Genomic DNA, 19,037 nt, shown 5'->3' with positions numbered 1-19,037 from the left:
CGCGTGCCAAACGTGCCAAACGGTGCCAATCCCCTTTGATCTGACATCAGATGTGACGGGACAGTCGGTATAGAGATACATTATGTGCTGATTGCAGATAGTTGCATTGAATAGTGTTTTTTTGGCTATTTATTGCATTGTTAATGTGCCTGATATTCTGGAAACCTGCCTGTGAGGTTTTGGTGACGTGTGCGCACTGTCCGCCGGTCAGCCAAACTTCGACTTACACCGGCTGCGCTCAACCTGTGCTGACAGTAGACCTGGTTTCAGCTGGCGAGGTTTTTAGCCTTTTGGCACGAAACTGTCACTGCACCAAGCTGGATCTGTCGACACCTCCCCCTGCTGCGCCGCCACACCCATCTCAGCACACCTCGGTCTGCCAAACTACCAAACTGAGCGCGCCTCGGGTTGCGCTGCTCGAAACTAGCTCTGCGCGGGGTTCGCCACCCTGCGCCACCCTGCGCTGTGTCGGGAAATTAGAGCCCTATGTGTGCATGTGACTTTGAGAGTGACTGAATTTTTGGTTGATTCACACATATAAACACAGTTCTTACAGTGAAGACTTCATGACTGCCATTGTGGAATGGATGAATTGCAACATCCTAGGACTCCTACCTGACAAGTCACAGAGCTGACACACTCTATTTTTACTGCCCGTCCATGCTCTCTGCACCTGCTTTATAATTCATCTAGTGCTTCCTAATGCATTCACTGTGTCCAGGACATGGATCGACAGCCCCAGAATATTCAAAAGGTAAGAAAATAATGAATATTCATGTCTTGAGGGGCTTTTTACGTCCTGACACTGTAACAGCTGAGTATGGGGAGATGTGCATGTAGTGGGACACTCACCCAGCAGAGTGAAGAGAGATGATCCAGGAGGAGCATCAGTGGATTTTTCTTGGCTTCCAAAGCACAGAAATTCTCATCCCTTTTCTCTCACCAGTAACGGTTTGCTTACAAGCACTTACTTTACAGCAGAGTTTCTGCTAAGTGTTCAGAAATACAATTCTATCTCAAAATAAAATGTTTAGCAATTTTGCAGTGCTGAACTCTACACAGCCAGAAGAGACGAAATTGTCTTTCTGGTATTTCACATAGCACTTAGAAAAAATTTGAACATCCACAACTCCCACCCCCCTCCAAAGTCCCATCCCCCTCCTCCTGCAACTCCACCTCCCTCCAAAGTCCCATCCCCCTCCTCCTGCAACTCCACCTCCCTCCAAAGGCCTACTCCCCCCTCCTCCATTACGTCCTCATTACGTCTAAGATAGACGTAGGCGTTGGCAAGGTAACGTTAGATGCATGGAACAGGAGAGCGAGTGTAACGTTACAACCAAGACAGTCAAACCCCAGAGTTTTAAAACTCAACCGGAGTCAGTGATGACTGATGACTTTTAGAATAAGGTTACAGTGCTAACATTAGATAGTAGCGTTAACGTTACTAGTAGGTGGAAACACACAAGGTAGATAACGTTAATGTTTCAGAGGCTATGCTATAGTAGGCTAATGTTAGCCATTAGCAACTGGATGCTGAGTTGTCATATAACGTTATGAACTGAACATCTTCATTTGTCATTTCTATGCGCAGCACAAAAACAAAATGACATATCGCATACCCCAATCAAAAAGAGACAAAACATTTAAAAACAATTTGTGCAACATGTAAGAGAGAACATATAGTGAAATAGTAAGATGAAAAGGGTGACATTTCACAGTCAAAAACTCCACATCCTGAGAGCAGAACTGGGAGATCCTCTTCACATCACAGCACCATGTATTGTTTGTGTATATACCAGGAGCTTACCAGATGATGTAGCCTCTCTCTCTGCTCTATGTAGTGTTAGCCCCATTAGCTCAACACCGGAGTCTGATATGTTACCATTCATCCATGTCTTAGTGAACACAAGGACGCAGCAGTCCCTCACTCCTAGGTGAGTGGATCTCCATAGTCGGATGTAATCCATTTTCATGTCCAGCAAGCGGACGTTCACTAGAAGGATGCTGGGAACAGCTGGTTTGATGGGGTTAGCTCTAGGCTAAGAGCTAACCCCATCAAACCAGCTGTTCCCAGCATCCTTCTGGCAAACGTCCACTCTGTGTTATCCCCCACTCCCGCTTCCTGTCACAGCGCTGCCAGCGTCTCCCCGTCTGGACAGCTCCAGGCGAAACCACAGTCATCTCAGGGCTAGCTCGACGTAGCAGGTCAAGCTTGCTACACATCCTGATCTCTCTCGGTTGAAGCGTTAGATCTCTGCAGCAGTTTCTAATGTCTGTTTGAAACTCGCAACTGTATTGCACTGAAGAATTTACTTGTTGTTGCACCATGTTTATAGTTTATATCCACAAGCATCCCTGTTCCTAGCGTATTTGTTGTCTCACAGATTTGGGGGCAGGGGTGTGGTGGGGAGATGCTACATGAGTGGTTACGTCAGTCGGAGGCCTCCACGTGGGGAAGACAGACAGGACAGGAGAAAACTCCGACAAATTGGTTGGAGTTTTCTTAGAATCATATGAAAATGGTATAATGAGTTTTTATTTCTGGTGGAATTCACTTACATTTTAGTGTGCCATCAACTTATTAATAGCATTTTAACCTAAAAAAAGAAAAGTGTAAAATTTCCAGAAAGGTAAGTGTCGCTTTAACTATAAGGGTGAGCCCAATGTTAGTAAGAGCCATAAGAGTGACTCTTCTCATCAAAGGTTTCATTCTCTCCACGTCTGTCGATTTTCAACCAGCTTTGTGTCGTGGCAGTGTGGCCTGTGTGTGCAGATGAACAATGTTTGGTTTCCCCTGATGGGCGGTAAGCTCTTGGTGCTTATGGCACAGGGGGGCAATCTCTTGATACGTTTTGTGTGTGTGTGTAGGGTGAAGGAGGCTACATTTACATGTTATTGTGCAATTCTGTACTGTACAGTGATAGTTTATTAAATCAAGGTTTGCTTACTAACTTTTTGTAGGGCTTTCAACCACATCTCACAGTCTTCATTAGCTTAATCACTCAGAGGCTGCTCAATCAACAGGGACCAGCAGAGGCATCCCAGAGGAATCTCATTACATCACTGGGCTGTATAAGAAGTTTGTATTGCTTACAACCCAGCCATTAATCAAATCATTTCATTTTTAGATGTATTTGCATAAAGCAGAAGTGTCACTGTTAGTGTCATCAAGTGACTAACAATTAAACAGCTGTACAGGCTTTGAACAATTTTAGCTTTTTATGCTTCCACACCAGCGATGGTCAGTTTGGTGGTCAAAGGTCAAGGTCACTATGACCTGTGGCTCATTTTTGTGAGCACAATATCTTAAGAGGGCCTTGAAGGAATTTCTTCAAATTTGGCACAAACATCCACTTGGACTCAAGGATGTAAACAGGACACTACAATGATTCACTATTGCCTCTTGAGATACATGTGGTTAGCTTGCTAATTTCAGTCAATATCTTCGCAACACAATACAAAGATTTCTTCGATAAGTCAGAATTGTTTCTGTTTCACCATCTGTTGATAATGTTAGTTCATTTTTTGTGAATGTTTTAAACTAAAATGCTGGCCATGTCTTACACATTGCATTTTAACATACATTAATCTCACCTATGCAGACTTACTATAAAACATTTGAATTTATATTTATATCAGAATCAGAAAAACTTTATTGTCCATTGCAAAGCAGTGGAAATTCGTCTTTGACATGGCTCACAGAATAAATAAGACACAGGTTAAAAAATACATAAAAAGACATAAAAGACATTACAGTGTAGTTTAAAGCAACACAAAGAAAACTAAGAACACAAATCCTTACGATTTATTGATAATGTTGATTGCACTTGGAATGAATGATTTCTTTACTATGTTTGTCCTTGCTATAGGTACCTTGTAGCGCCGGCCAGATGGGAGGAGTTGAAATGAACTGTGGAGTGGGTCTGAGGGGTTGTGTATGATGATTGGCTTTCCGTTTGACTACCTGTGCGTGGAGATCTGTCAATGAGGTCTGAGAGGTGCCTGTTATTTTAGTAGCATGTTTGATGACTTTTGACAGTTTGGATTTATCTTTAACAGAAAGAAAGGTGTACCAGGATGAGATGTTGTAGGTCAGGACCGACTCAATGGGTGATTTGTAAACAACTGTTAAAACAGTTTTGCTTACAACAAAATTATATAGTACCGTATTTCAGAAATCCATTTTTATTTTAGGAAGGGCTAATTTTAGCTCATTGATTTGAGAATATAAATACATATAAACCATTATTATCCATTTTAGTTCATCTTAAGCCCTAAAAGAGCTTTGATGTTTTCCTCACCAAATATACTGCAGTACAGTATGCATAACTCTCCCTAAATGACATGAGGCATGCAGTAATCATTTGTCCTGTATATCCACTGTGCTGCCAAATTTACAGTTTGAATGATTGTAACTGCATGTCAACACGAAAATTGCTTGTCCATAAGCCATGCAATATATTTTCCTATTACAGCATTATAGGCCTTAATGGTTTTAGTGGTTTGCTGGGATGAGGTTTAATTGTGTTTTGTGTTTTAAACAAATGATTTTGATGACTGGCCCCTTTCACTATACAACAACCCATAATCAGCTGTATGAGGCTGTAACCAGGGCCTGCTGCTGTACCACACAAAATGAATAGGACCAACACTCTACAGCCTCTCTCACTCCCGCAGAGGACTGTTAGTGGCTCTCATCAACACAGAGCTCAGAATTTTTAAAAAAACGAAATGACTCAATCATTAATTCTCCGCTAAACTGTCAAACTAAAGTGTTTCCTCCTTCAGATGTAAGACTTCAAAGGGGGGAAGTCGCGGGTTTCACCCAATTGCCTGGATTTTAGTGTTAATTCTTAATTACTCATAGCTGTAATTAAGATTGAACACAAGGCTTTTCAAAGGGAGGGGAGCTGTAGTCGTGACTTCAGCAGTGCAAAGGCAATTATGGGAAAGAAACAGATACTTCAGTTCCAGTTGTGATGTAAAAGGATTTGTGTGATGAGGGCGGTGTAGGTAGGAAGTGTGCAGGAGATTCAACGTGAGTGTTAGGGATAAACTGTATTGTTCATTTTTTTAGAAAGTTGAGTGTTTTACCCGGGTATCAGGAAATTACATGTTTTCCTCTTTTGGGACTTGAATGCTGGATGTTTTGTGGTATTGACTGAACTGGCTATTTGTGCAAGTTCTAAACTTGGAATTTCTTGTTGTGGAAGCACTGTAATGTAAGGGCAAAGTGTGTTAGTGCTCATGATGGATTTTCCCTGAGATATCTGACCGAAAAGAGATGTGTAGTCAGTATCGATAATTTTGAATCTGAAAGAATCATTATGGCATTTGGAGTCCCACAAGCATCTGTTCTTGGGTCCCTTCTGTTCAATATTTACATGCTACTGTATGCTGAAATTCTCCAAGACAATAAATTTGCTTGCCATAGCTATGCAGATGACTCACTGATCTACTGTATTAAGAGAGGGTGTGTGTGATATATCAAATATATTAAATGTATCGGGACATCTTTCACATGGTATGTATAAAATGACTATATTGCAATCATTAGTATAAATGGTCATTTTTTTAAGCCATGGGCATGACACTCTCTTCGGCATTTCAGTTCTCCTACTCGATCCTGTGGCTCTCTCCCTCTTACAGATACACATGCATAAAGAAATACTCTCAAACATGAAACTTCACACACACTCCTTCACTCATCCAAATCACTTTCTCCTGAGCAATAGAGTGAAAGCAGGCAAGGTTTGTTTCTCATCTGCAGAGCTCCTGACCACTACTATTAAGTCACAGTTTGTGACCATGGAGCACCACTGCAACTTGTAAATCTTATTAATATATGGACTGGATAGCTTTTGGTTTGTTTCCAGTTTATAGTAAATAAATCATCATGTTTAATTGCCCCACGATAACAGTTTAACTTAATGAGATTAACAATTGAGTAAGCAGAGGAAGCACGTCTTTGTACCTGCAGAGCTCCTGATCACTACCATTTAGTCTTATTTTGTGACCATGGAGCACAAATGCAACTTGCAAATATTATTAATATATGGACTGAAGAGCTGTTAGTTTGTTTCCAGCTTACAGTAAATAAGTCCTCACGTTGAAAGGCGCAACAGTTTAACTTTTTAAACTTAACAAGTTTACAGCGAGAACATCAACACATGTGGCCCGAGATAAGCTAGGGGCTTCAAAATAAAAGCACCAGTTGTTCTGCTTTTATTTTTCTTTAATAATGACAACACATTTTTCAGCTTTATTATAACAGTACTTTATTGAACTGTATTATGAGTAGTACTTTATTTACTTTAAAATGACAGTAGCTACTTTGTTTAAGTTTTGTAAGTGTGGTTCATTAAATCATTTTTGCATTTTAGTAGTTTACAGTAGTTTAGAGAAAATTTCAAGATATTGCGGAATATATTAAAAATAATAAAAAATGTTATTTTTCATGGCATATCACCCAACCCTAATCTAGCGCTTTAACCAAGTGAGTATTGTCCAATAGATTCACTTTCTTCTGTTCCTTTTGCAACACAATTTCCCCCAATTATACAAAGATAAGACTGAAATATTTGTCCTCAACAATAAAAAAAGCAAGGCTAGCGCTTAGTGCTTACCTTAATCCTAGAGGACTATAAACAAACATCTAAGTCAAGAACCTTGATGTAATCACTGATGACAATTTAAATTTCAGTGGCCACATTAAATCTGATAAGAAAATCACTTTTCTGGCGTCTTAAAACAGTGAAAATTGGAAACTTTGTGTCCAAGCAAGATTTAGGAAAAATTAGTAACGCTTTTATTTCTTGTCAAGTTGACCACTGTAATGCACTCTTTCCTGGTCTCACCAATAAGACCATTACAGCTAAACAAGACTGTTACAACTCATCTGAAATACTGCTGGTAGAATACCGACAAACGCCAAGAACAGAGAAACATCTCTCTAATTCTTAGATCCTTGCATTGGTGTTCAGTTAAATATAGAATTGACTTCAAGGCCCTAGTTATTATCTATGTATAAGTCACTTGATGGTATGGAACCAAAATATATAGCAGATATGTTTGCTGAGTACAAGCCAGGTAGGTCTCACAGGCCTGTGGGGACTGGTCAGTAACTGGTGCCAAGAGTTTTTTCCAAATGTGATGAACTGGCTTTTAGCCATTACGCTGCCCACTGATGGAATTAGTTCCCCTCAGAGCTAAGATATGCCCCAACTGCAGCCATTTTTAAAACTGAGCCAAAGTCTGCTCTATTTTCCACATCTTTTAATAGCTTCTTTGCATATAACGTCATACATTGTTGTGCTTTGCAGATGGAGGGCATGCAACTGGAAGCAGAGACTACCAGCACTGCACAGATGCCTATGATTTGTGTAGTTTACGGCTATTCCACTTAATCAAATTGGGGGAAAAACAAGAGCCACTTTAAGTCCTGAAAACTGTAGGACATAACAGATAGAAGTTTTTAAAAAAAACTCACTGAGAAACAGCTGCAGATGTGGATCAAAAACCTCTGACTTCAGTCTGGCGGAGCACAGCCAACTACTGTCAAAGATAACCGTTATAGCATTGCGTGAAACATGCCTCAAATTGGAAACCATTACAATGTGCTGTGACAACTTCTCCATGGTTTTAGCCATGACCCAAGTTTTTAACAGCGTTTCACCAGACCTCTGGGAATGGTTGACCTTGTACCGTTAAAAAAACAACAGCAAAAGTTAACAAATGTTAACTAGTAAGGTTAGCCTGACAGCAGTGTATCCATGAACAAGGTTGAAATATAATAGATTGCTATACTCAGGCACATTTACTCGCCTGGCCTAAAACAAGGGGTAGTCATTTTGGTCATGTTCACAACTGCACACATAATACTCATACTCCACTAGACTCCTATACGTTTTTACTGGCTCGCTGTGTAACGTTAGTAACATCGGGGGTCTTGAAGATGAGGTAATTAGGAACAAAGATATGAACACATTCAACATGAGTTTCAATTTTCTGACTTAACTTGTTGCCTGCAGGTTTTGCTGTAAAGCACTTTGAAAATCCTTTGTATATGATAAGCAGTTAAATAAATAAACCTGTCTTACCTTGTCTTTAGGATCACCACAACAGCTGCCTGCATGATGGACTTGCGCAGATACCCACTGGATGAGCAGAACTGCACCTTGGAGATTGAGAGCTGTAAGTGACACTGCATTTATGTGTTTGTGTGTGCATGAATGGTCATAGCATGAATGCAAAGTTTGGCCTCAGCTACCAAATTGTCACGATCCGGATTTTTGTCCATATTTTGTTATCTTGTGGACTTTGTTTTCTTCTGTATGTGTTTGTGTTCCTCCTCATTTCATGTCATTTATTCGTGTTTAATACAATTCCTGTTTTAGTTTATAGATTCTCTCCTCATGTGTCATGTCTGGTTTTACTTCCTGTCTTTGTGTGTTTTCCCACCTGCTTTCTATCACACCAGTCCTCCATCAGTCTCGTTAGTCCTTCCCTGTTCCCAGTCTTCCCTTCACACCTGTTGTATATGTGTCTTGTCTGCTCCACCCTAGCATTCCCAACCACACCCTTGTTTTTCAGCCAATCCCCATTTCCCACATGTTGCCTGTGTCCAGTCCACCTACTTCAGCTGTGTCTCATTTTTTAGTTTTCTGTGTATATATACTGTGTGTTTCTCTTTGTTCCTTGTCACTTTGTCTGTGGTGTCATTTCCTGTATGGTCTCTTGTGTTCCATTTTGAATTTCTTCCCTGAGTTCATCCCTCTGTTCATTGTGCTTCCCTGGTTTGTTTCAGTTTAAGTTTTGGTTGTCCTTTTCTTTTGGACTTTGTGTTTTGTTGCCTGCCTGTTTGGAGGAACTCTACCAGCATTAAGGCTTGCTTTTTGTTTAAACCTTCAAACTGCCTACTGCTCTGCATTTGGGTCCTTTCTGACACCAAAGATTCTTCAAGTCTTTCTGTAGTTTGTCTCAGTTGATAGAAAAAAAAATGGACCCTTGCCTTTTAGGTCTGGTTCCTTTTTGTGTTGTGACCAAAGTCACATGGACTGACAGGTGACTCATTCATTGGACAGTTTTGGTGAATTGAATTTGTATAGTGCAGCACTCAAAGTGCTTTTAAACTACACATGCCACATTCTCTCTCTCGCTCACACACTCACACAGACACACACACACACACACACACACACACACACACACACACACACATTTATTCATACACTGGTGGCCAAAGTAAAAGAAGGCACAGCCATCGGGGACTGTTGGGGGTTGAGTATCTTGTCCATGGGTTTTTCCTCACATGCAGACTAGAGGAGCTGGGGAACGAACCACCCATCTTCCCGCTGACCTGCTCTACCTTCTAAGCCACAGCTGCCCCTTTTGATGATGTCATCATTGCATCATCAGGCTACATGAACAGCAGGGCAGGTTGTACTGTACTGAACCTGATACTTTGTTCTACTATGGTCTTACAAAGAACTCAGGAAAAAAAAGACTCAAAAAATCATCTTGTAGTCTGCGTGGTTTTGAGGCGATTGTTACTCTGTGGGTTTCACAAATTCTTTAATAAGGGACTGCATAATGACCGATTGCATGTTACCGTTGTTACCAAATTATCTGGCATATGTATATCCTTTACTATAGACTGGCAGATCATTTTTTGACAGTTCACAATGAGCAGATATTTTAGTTAGTAGTTAAGATTTTAAAACTCTGGTAAAATATCTACCATCTCAAAATCCTGCAGCTGAGCTGAATCTGACTGAAACTAGACTGAGACCCAAGCCAATCGCTCACACTGGAAGGAGGTCAGGGTGAGACTAGAGATGTACCGATACCACTTTTTCCTTCCCGATAACGATTCCGATCCCTGAATCTTAGGTTTGTGCTGATACCGAGTACTGATCCGGTACCAGCGCGTAAAATACAAAATGGATGGGATATAAATTGTTGTATATCTCAACTCTTAAAACTCTATGTAAAATAATAGTAGAATGAATGCCATAAAACTTTTTTTTGATTGTTATTATCCAGTGTTGACACAGATCAAGACACAGGTTAAAGTGCAGCCACACAATTTGGTAAAAAAAAGACATTTTAAAGGCTACAGTAGAATGCTTTTTAAACTCCGCTCCGTTTCGTTTGCCGTTAGCGTGTGTATGCGTAATGATGTGAGGCATTACGTGGTATTGGTCATAGACTGTACTCGCCAATACCCAATACCGCATTTTAGGCAGTATCGGAGGCATTTCTGATACTGGTATCGGTATCGGTACAACTCTAGGTCAGACACAGGACCCTGAAGCAGAAGACTGCTGTTCATGTCTCATGTGAAACCAAAAGTCAGCACTGAGTTATTTAAACTTGCATATGCAGGTAACCTGGCAAACCCACTATGGGCTCATTTATTCTGGTACAACAATAGATACATTCATATCAAACAATTTAGGTATTACTATATATTATAATCTACATACCTCCAATCATTTTGTCTGCTGATAAAGATTCATCTACTAGATGGCACTAGAAGGCAGAATCAAAGGTCTCTGACAACAACAGACATGGCAATGGCAAAGGAGACTGTCATAATTTACATTTCAACTGAGTCAGCGTTGTAGGCAGTGGTGGTTTGTAAGGCCATTTAATACATCGTTACATGTAGACAGAGAATTCTTTTCACTATTTTTCTGATTCATTCCATTCTTACTTTTTTAAAAATGTCTTTGTCGTATCCTATAGTCGTGTCTCACTTGAACTAGTCTGAGTGGGTGGAAGTTCGCTGCATAGATCAGCCTCTCATTGGGCGGAACGAGCCACCCGCTGAAGTCCCGCCCTACCACCTCCCGTTGTGTGTTTTCAACACGTCCTTTACTAACTTTTGCAGTGTTTGATCTTGCGGGGATGTAGCCATTTTTCTGCCATGGCTCGCGTCCTGTAGGCGATATTTTTGTGAGCGTGTTACACCAAAACCTGTTTCACCCCAGCAATATTTTTGCAAGCGCACCGTTGCTGTGACACCACCCAGAACGATTGTGATTGGTTGAAAGAAATACAAGCAGCTGGGGTGTTTTTTTTCTCCAATCTCAAAGTGAGAGTCGGCCCAGCCAGACCTTTCTTTTCTTAAGAAAGGTCTGGTGAGCGAGACTACACTTGAGCTAGACTATTCTGCCCCGACAATTCCTTGTGAAACTGCTCTGTTTTGTCTGAATTGATAAGTTTTCAAAAAATGTGCACAAATATAGATGACATAAAGGCAGAGTAAGGACAGGGGGCTCTGCTTGTGTTTGCTTATCCAGCAATGAACATAAGTGAGCCTTATGTGGAGAGAACTTTTTAGATGCTGTGCACAGTCACAGGGCCCTTGGGTTTCTGGTCAAGACACTACTCCTAAAACCAGTATCTCTTGTTCTTACATTTTTATTTCTAGATATGAGCCTATGCAAGTCCACCTTTGCAGTGGCAACACTCTAGGCAAGGAAACCAAGATGACCCTTTTATCCTAGTTATCTTCTCCCGCTCTCCCTGGAGTGATTTTAGGCATCCCAGCCCAGACGAATCATTCTCTCTGTTCTGGGTCTACCCCAGGTTCTCCTCCCACATGGATCAGGTTGCAGGAATATGTTCACATGGAGGCATCCACTTCATTCTAATCAGACTCAAATCAAACCACTTGATGTTGCTGTCAATAAACAATATACAACGCGTTAAGGAGATGTCAAACCTGTCAGGCATTACTCCACCGAAATCATGAGTTGAGTATCAAATACTCCCCTCTCTTGCCTACAAAGGTTTCTCTTGAAAGTTTTTAGCTTGCTCCTTCATGGAGTACGGCAGCTGTGGTATAGTCAGCTTGGTGTAGAAGACCCAAGATCCCAGAATGTATCAAAAAGGCCGCAAAAATGTCTCAAACCACTCCTGCAGCAAAATCAACCTCCATAATGTTCTCCTCAACCCTCACTCTGCAAATAAATCACTAGATACACTACTTCAGACAGAGCATCAAAGCTAGGCAGCAGCATGACATGAAGTAGTGTATTTATTAGGGGTGTTAGGATCCATTGATCTGGATCGATATATATCGATTCAGTGATCAACGATCCAGTGTCATCGATGCAAAGTGAAAACATCGTTATCTTCAGGATACACTTTTATTTTGAAAGCCTGTCACTGACAAACAGCGGCACGCAGATGGCTAACAGACAAGAGAAAGACGATGAGGGTAACATTTATTTATTCTGGAATAAATCAGCAATTAATCAGCAATGTGGAAAGAAAAAGGGGTAACAGACAGAGCACATACTGTGTGTAAGCAATGCTTATACAAGATAAGACACGTTGTAACATTACCTGCCTGGACAGCCATCTGCATTTACTTCTCACTACAGCAACATTAGCTGCTCAGTTTCAACAATGTTCGGCTGAAAAAACTTTTATGCCAGCTGAAATTCAACCGAGCTGTTCTGTCGGGAGATACGGTGACTTAAGCCAATGGTGAGTAAGAAAAATGATAACGTTACATTTAATTTGTCAAGTTATAAGTAGAGGGAAATTGTCCGCCAGTCGCTAGGCTCATTTATACAACGTAAACATGCTTAAGCTAATAATGGGTGACTAGCAAAAAAACAGTTGTCTATGAACCTTGACAGTTGTTTTTGAGCTGAATTTGATACTTCAGTTAAATGATGTTGTTAATCCATGTTTTATGGCTGTTTGGGAGAAGTTTGCCATCAGGGTTTTCAACCAGATAGACCTGAAACTTCAGGAAAAAGACGAAGATGGTTTGGGTTAAAATGAAAAGATCTATTTTAGAAAGGACTTTCTGGCAGAAAGATCTGAAGGTAAACTTATCCCATGAGCTGTCAGCTTAAAGTAAACTTAAATGCACTTAAGCAGTTACTTATTTATGTGTTGTTTTTAATTGATAGAAAGTTGATGACCATACTAAGCCTGGAGCCTATCCAACATGTGAAAATGTTCATGTTCATATTGAGCTTTGCCACATCCATCAAGCTGCTTTCACTTTCACACACTGACGTCACATTTGAGGTTTCACCCACAGTGACACAGTATGCTTCACACTGATTTGTACATTCTGTTTTAATATGATTACTAATTAACACGCAGATTAAGTACACAGACTTATCAGCCACACTGGGGTTGTTCAAATTCATCTGGCTTTCTGACTTGTCAACAGAGGAGCACGCTACACATGGTTCAGACCTTTTTAAGCCTAAAAGATAGGTTTAAGGAGTATTCCTTGAACATAGTTGATGACCATACTAAGCCTGGAGCCTATCCAACATGTGAAAATGTTCATGTTCATATTGAGCTTTGCCACATCCATCAAGCTGCTTTCACTTTCACACACTGACGTCACATTTGAGGTTTCACCCACAGTGACACAGTATGCTTCACACTGATTTGTACATTCTGTTTTAATATGATTACTAATTAACACGCAGATTAAGTACACAGACTTATCAGCCACACTGGGGTTGTTCAAATTCATCTGGCTTTTAATAGCTTTAAATGCTGATCTTCCACCTATTGTTCTTGCCCACACAGTACTTCAACTTCCTGAATGTCTAGAATGTGATAACACACAACACTGTATTCACTAAAACCATGAAAATTAATACTGGAGGCCACTTTCTGATAGCCTTGCTAACTAGGCTAATCTTATTTACTCTCGTTACGTGACCTTCCTCTCGATGTAGTGTTCTCTCAAAAGTCTGCAAAAAGGGTTTTGCTTCATGGGTTAAGGTTGCTCTGCAGGGTTTGACTGTAGTTTTTTGACAGGCAGCTTGAGGACGAGACAGAGTTGATGACCTTTCAACTTTTTTTTTCCTCTCCTGTCAAAAATGTGTTTTGCTTGTTGTCACTTCACTTTGATGTTTGCAACGTATTCTCAAAGAGCAGCTTGTATGATATTCTACAAAAGAACAAAAAAAAAATGTTTTGATCCATCCACCACCCCAACCTGCCTCTTCACAAGATCTCGTGACTGCTTCCTTGTTTGCTGCCGTCAGGATATTAGTCACATGATCGCAGCCTTTCAAACTACATGGCATATGTTTTGGGCGCATTGTTTTTTGTAGGAAAACATATGAAAGGTGGTAGCGCAGGTCCTCCACTAATCATAAGATCAGCGGCTCAATCCCTGGCTCCCAAAGTCCGCATGTCAAAGTACCCCTGGACATGATACTGAACCCCAAGTTGCTAAGTGTACCATTAGTATGTGCCTGTATTTAAAGCCACAGTGTGTAGTAAATGTCTCCCATCTGACGCTGAAATCATATATTGCATTCAAACGGATAGCGCACTCTAGCGCCTCACTGTTTCAAACGGGAATTGCAACAACGGTAGCCGCTGTGTACCAAAAAGCTATGATAACACTGATGAAACCATGTCATCTGATACTACATGGAGTATTCATTCAGGCTCCTACACAGACACACGCGTCACGAGTTGACAAACCCCCCTCTCACCATGCTGGCTGTGTTTACAACGTAGGACTGTTGGGACCTCATCCTTCTCCTCGCATCACTGCGTCGCTAACAGCTGCTAACAACTAACAGCGCCACTAATGGCCGCTGTTAGCTGTTAGCCGTTAGCCACTGTTAGCTGTTAGTGCTGTTAGCTGTGATTGCATTACCTTTCTCCTTCAGGAGCTCTCTCCACCTGGGAAAGGCTACCCCTTGTATTTTGAATTCGCTGGTCACGTTGCCTTTTTGATTCCTTTCTGCACTGTCTTGGTGACAAGGATTCCGTCTCCTGTGATGCTGCATATGCATGATCCTGCATTATGCTCAAAGAGTGGGACTTTGTTATGCTGCAGTAGTGCTGGGGTAGTAGCAAAGTGCCTCTTGCTCCTCTCCTTCGGCTTCTCAGTCGCGCAGCACTGGCCTGGCTCTCAACGAAAACGCCAAAGGCGGGGCTGTATGTCACTTGCTGGCAGATGTATTCTCAAGATGGCGAAATGTTATGGAACCCCCCCAGACAACTTACCCGCACAATGTACAAACAAATCTGAAATTCTCCTTTTACAAGAATAAGTCAGATTATTGGTAGAGGTATTTGTACACCAAAGATGACATATTTATGACTGCAGACATTGATTTTTGCCAATAAACAACTGAAAACACTACACAATGTCCCTTTAAGCTGAGTAGCAGGTGGCACCTTGTATGGTAGCCTTGGCCACCAGTGTGTGTGAATGGGTTAAAGTGACAATTAGCGTTGAAGCGCTTTGAATGTTCAGAAGACTAGAAAGGCACTATACAAGTTCAGGTCCATTTACCATTTACTAACGGAGCCACTAGTGTCTGTTAGGCCATTTGTAGTTTTGCTAGGCAGCTGTTCAGAGGAGCCCATGGCTGCTGATTGTTAGGACAAGGTTTCAGGAGTCAGAATATTTATAAAGCTCTGAAATTTGGATCATCAGGCCTTTCCTAGTGATGATTGTGAACAAACCATGCCCCTAACAAGCTAATTACGGTCTGAAACCCCTTTTAAATGTTGTCTGAGAGCTCAAATGTCTTGGGGTGCCCAAACTTTTATATGGTGCTCCTTTCCTTTTTTGTACAAAACAAAAATAATACACTGATGTTGCCTAAAATGCTAAAAAGCATCTTTCATCTTTAACTTCATGCCTCTTGGAGATCAGTTCATCTACCACTTACTTAACTATTCATAGTAAATGAAATTTTGACCAGGGGTGCCCAAAGTTTTGCCACTGTATCAGTCACAGGCATTTATATTATATAGTTAGATTCGGTGGAAAAGAGTGGAACAGCAAACATTGCTGGTATTAGCATATCTGCATGAAAAAAAGGGCTGCGTCTAAACTTTAACCTTAAAAAATGAAAGGTCTTTCAGTTATGATAGAGAAGTTTGAAATTGTGGAAACTGTGGTAAACTAGCACAATAAGGAAAAAAAGTGTGTTATATCATCAAGAGACATTTGAATTTCTGTGGTGAGAATAGGGGAGCATTCATTCAACAGGGTGTTTAAATCATGCCAATGTGTATATCTTTTTGTTTTTATAAATAATGCATTTATAATAATGAAGAACTTCTGCAGTCAGACTATACCCAGGTATGATTATTTTGATCAACTTAAAGTGTACAATCATACTATAAAATCATCTCTAATGTCAGATTTGGAGGTCTTCTCACATACATTAAGTGGATGAGGAAAAAACAAAAGCAGAAGACAAAATCATAATGAAGCCCTTCCAGTAATGAGAGCTAACTCCCTAAAACCCTGCCGCTGCCTTTAGATAAGATGGAGAATCTGAAGAGAGAGAGACTAGCTGGCCCAATTAAATTGGTCTAATTACTGAAAGGGCAGCAAGGGGCTGTTTGACTCTGGTTCAGGCTGTAGACATAGCCCAGAGACTTTATTGTTGTTTCAGATCAGCCTGTGGGAAAGTGGAAGATGTTGAGCAGTTGAAAAGAGATTGAGAGGCCTCCTTCCTGCTTTATCAGTCTCACACTAATGACTGAATGACTGAATTCCTTTTCAAAATCTGGAGGACATATTTGTGACGTTTCCTGTGTTCAGTAGATGTTCGTGATACATCTTGTATTTTACGAAGAGGATTTTACTGTTAAATAAATATATTACGTCTAATGAACAAGACAGTTATGTATTTCAGGACATAATTTAACAAAAAAACAGCATAGAGTTTTTGATCAAATTTTGCTTATATTGTCATTGCTGTTGCTCATCTTTTTCTGCTCAGTTTAATGGTATTCAGGTTCTTAAAATTCAATTCACAGTATCATTGCAGTGGAAAATTATGTCATGAAATCTTATAAAGAATGGATAGGGAAATTCCTAGCACATTCTCAGCCTGACCTTGTCACATATTGACATTTGGTCATGGACTTCCTACATAGAGAGATGACGTGCCAGGTACCCTGGGTGCGTTGGTTGTTGACATTTTAGGGACGTTGTGTCAACAGCCTATTACATGCATTGTCTGTTTTCAAAATATACTCAACTAGTCCATACCCTTTGGTAGCTTTGTCACCTTCTACCTATGCCAATCCTCAATGCCCATGTGAAGTTTCACATAGATTGACCACGTCAGTGAGTAGAAAAACATGGGACAGACAGAATGACTGACTGACAGAATGACACACTGACAGTTTCCGTGATTATGTACAGCATACCATACCATGACTTAGTCATACCAAACATTAGAAAACAACACCAACATTGGTCCACAGAGGGAGCCACAGTGATCAGTTGCATTTTAGCCATTTTTAAGCATTTTTCTGTTGTTATAGCGCCACCCAGTTGCCAATTAGAGTTAAATTTCTCCAGTCACCTTGAGGCGTCCTGTTCTACATATCTACCAAGTTTAGTAAAAATCCATATGGCGGTTAGGCCCAGATAAGAAATGAACTCTCTAGCGCCCCCATTTTGTTTGATGGGGTCAATAATGGAGGGGTCTCCTCAGATTATGTGTGATCATATGCCTACAAGCTTTATGTGATGAGCCTCCACAATATTCATTGCCTTATAGAAGCTCAGTTTTAGTCAGTTTTCCAAGTTTTGCCAAGAGGGAACTTGGCAAAAGTTGCAGATCGGTCAAAGTTCACTGCCTAAGTGGCAGTTTTTCTATGACCTCGGAGTGAGACTGGGTTGGAAAAGCATAGCTGTGCCCAACCATCAGGTAAAATTACACACAATACCTACAAATAAATACAATGATTTACCAAAGAACCAGTAAAGTGAGAAGCGCTGGCATCTTTTGATCCTGAGGTTGTGTTTTAGCTGGGTCTGTGAGCATGCATTAATAGTTCATAGTTAGCTTGTGCTCTTTTGGGGCCTCCAGTTTCCACAGAGGTTTCCCTCTCTCTCTCTTGTTTTCGGCCCAGTCAGTCTCCCTCTGCAAAAGTTCTTCTTCTCTACACTGGTTTCTGAAGGTATCCTTTTGTCTCCACAGTGAACAGCATTTTGTTGTCACTGTCATAATCACTCAGGTTTTTTATTTTCTTGTATTTGTTGTCTCTTCCATTAACCGCTGAAAGTCTGACCTGAACAGCTGACCTGCGGTGTAATACAGTGCAGAGCTGCATCTAACCACCTCAATCCTGTCTGCTCTCGTGCACTCATTTCACCTGCTTATTTACCACTGCTGTCACTGCCATCAGCAACAACAAGGGAATCTTCCACCCAAATGTTTAACATTATGTGCATTATATTACATTCAGTGCAGTATGTTTGTAATGGGAAAGCAAACCAGTTATTATTTCAATTTGCTTCAAGAGGGACTCTGTCAGAGAGACCAGATGCTTTCTATGGACTAGAGTGTGATCACAGCATTCTCACCTGTCCAGATGAACTGTACCAAGTGAGAAACGTTTCTGAGTTCCAAACTAAAAACCGCAGGTGTGAAAGCGTCCTCAGCTGTCAACTCATGATGGCGTTCTGTTTTTGTGCCTGGATCTGTATGTGCTCGTCCTTGTGTTTTTAGTTACAATTCAATGTTTTGTGTTCCCCTGTCTCTCTCAGATGGATACACCACTGATGACATTGAATTCTACTGGCAGGGAGGAAGCAACACAGGCTCAGTCACTGGGGTGGAGAACATCGAACTGCCCCAGTTCTCCATCATAGACTACCAAACCCTCTCCAAGAAAGCTGTGTTTGCCACAGGTAAGAGAGTCATACAGTGTCAGGTCAACCCTTTTGACTTGTGAAGTTTCGTCAAAAAAAAAAAGAAAAAAAAAAAGAGAGAGAGAATCTGAATTCACCATAGTATAATTGGTAGGATATACTGTAATATGATAAAATCAGCACAATGTACATTTCTACACCACTTATTCCATCAGCGCAATGACAGAATCAGGCTTCTTCTTATATGTTATTGTATACTGTATGTTGTATGTGTAGACAAAGTCAGTTACTCTGCCAAGTGCCAGCCCATTAAACCTCTGTTCAGTCTCCTCCTGCTCTTTGTCACCTCAGTTTTAATAGATAACATTCACATTATAGATATTTTAATTTGCTT

The 19,037-nt window shown here is 40.8% G+C and overlaps 1 protein-coding gene across 1 annotated transcript in view; it reads left to right on the top strand.

Annotated features, from left to right (window-relative positions):
- Positions 1-19,037, top strand: part of gabrb1 (gamma-aminobutyric acid type A receptor subunit beta1) — a 107,611-nt gene that overhangs the window by 72,343 nt on the left and 16,231 nt on the right. Inside the window, exons 5-6 of the mRNA XM_049596296.1 lie at positions 8,111-8,193; positions 18,539-18,682. Of these exons, the coding sequence (XP_049452253.1) occupies positions 8,111-8,193; positions 18,539-18,682 (227 nt within the window). The remainder of the gene's footprint in view (positions 1-8,110; positions 8,194-18,538; positions 18,683-19,037) is intronic.

This window comes from Epinephelus fuscoguttatus, linkage group LG14 (genome assembly GCF_011397635.1).
Source record: "Epinephelus fuscoguttatus linkage group LG14, E.fuscoguttatus.final_Chr_v1".
Classification (NCBI taxonomy): Eukaryota; Metazoa; Chordata; class Actinopteri; order Perciformes; family Serranidae; genus Epinephelus; species Epinephelus fuscoguttatus.
This window is presented reverse-complemented; position numbering and strand designations above follow the sequence as displayed.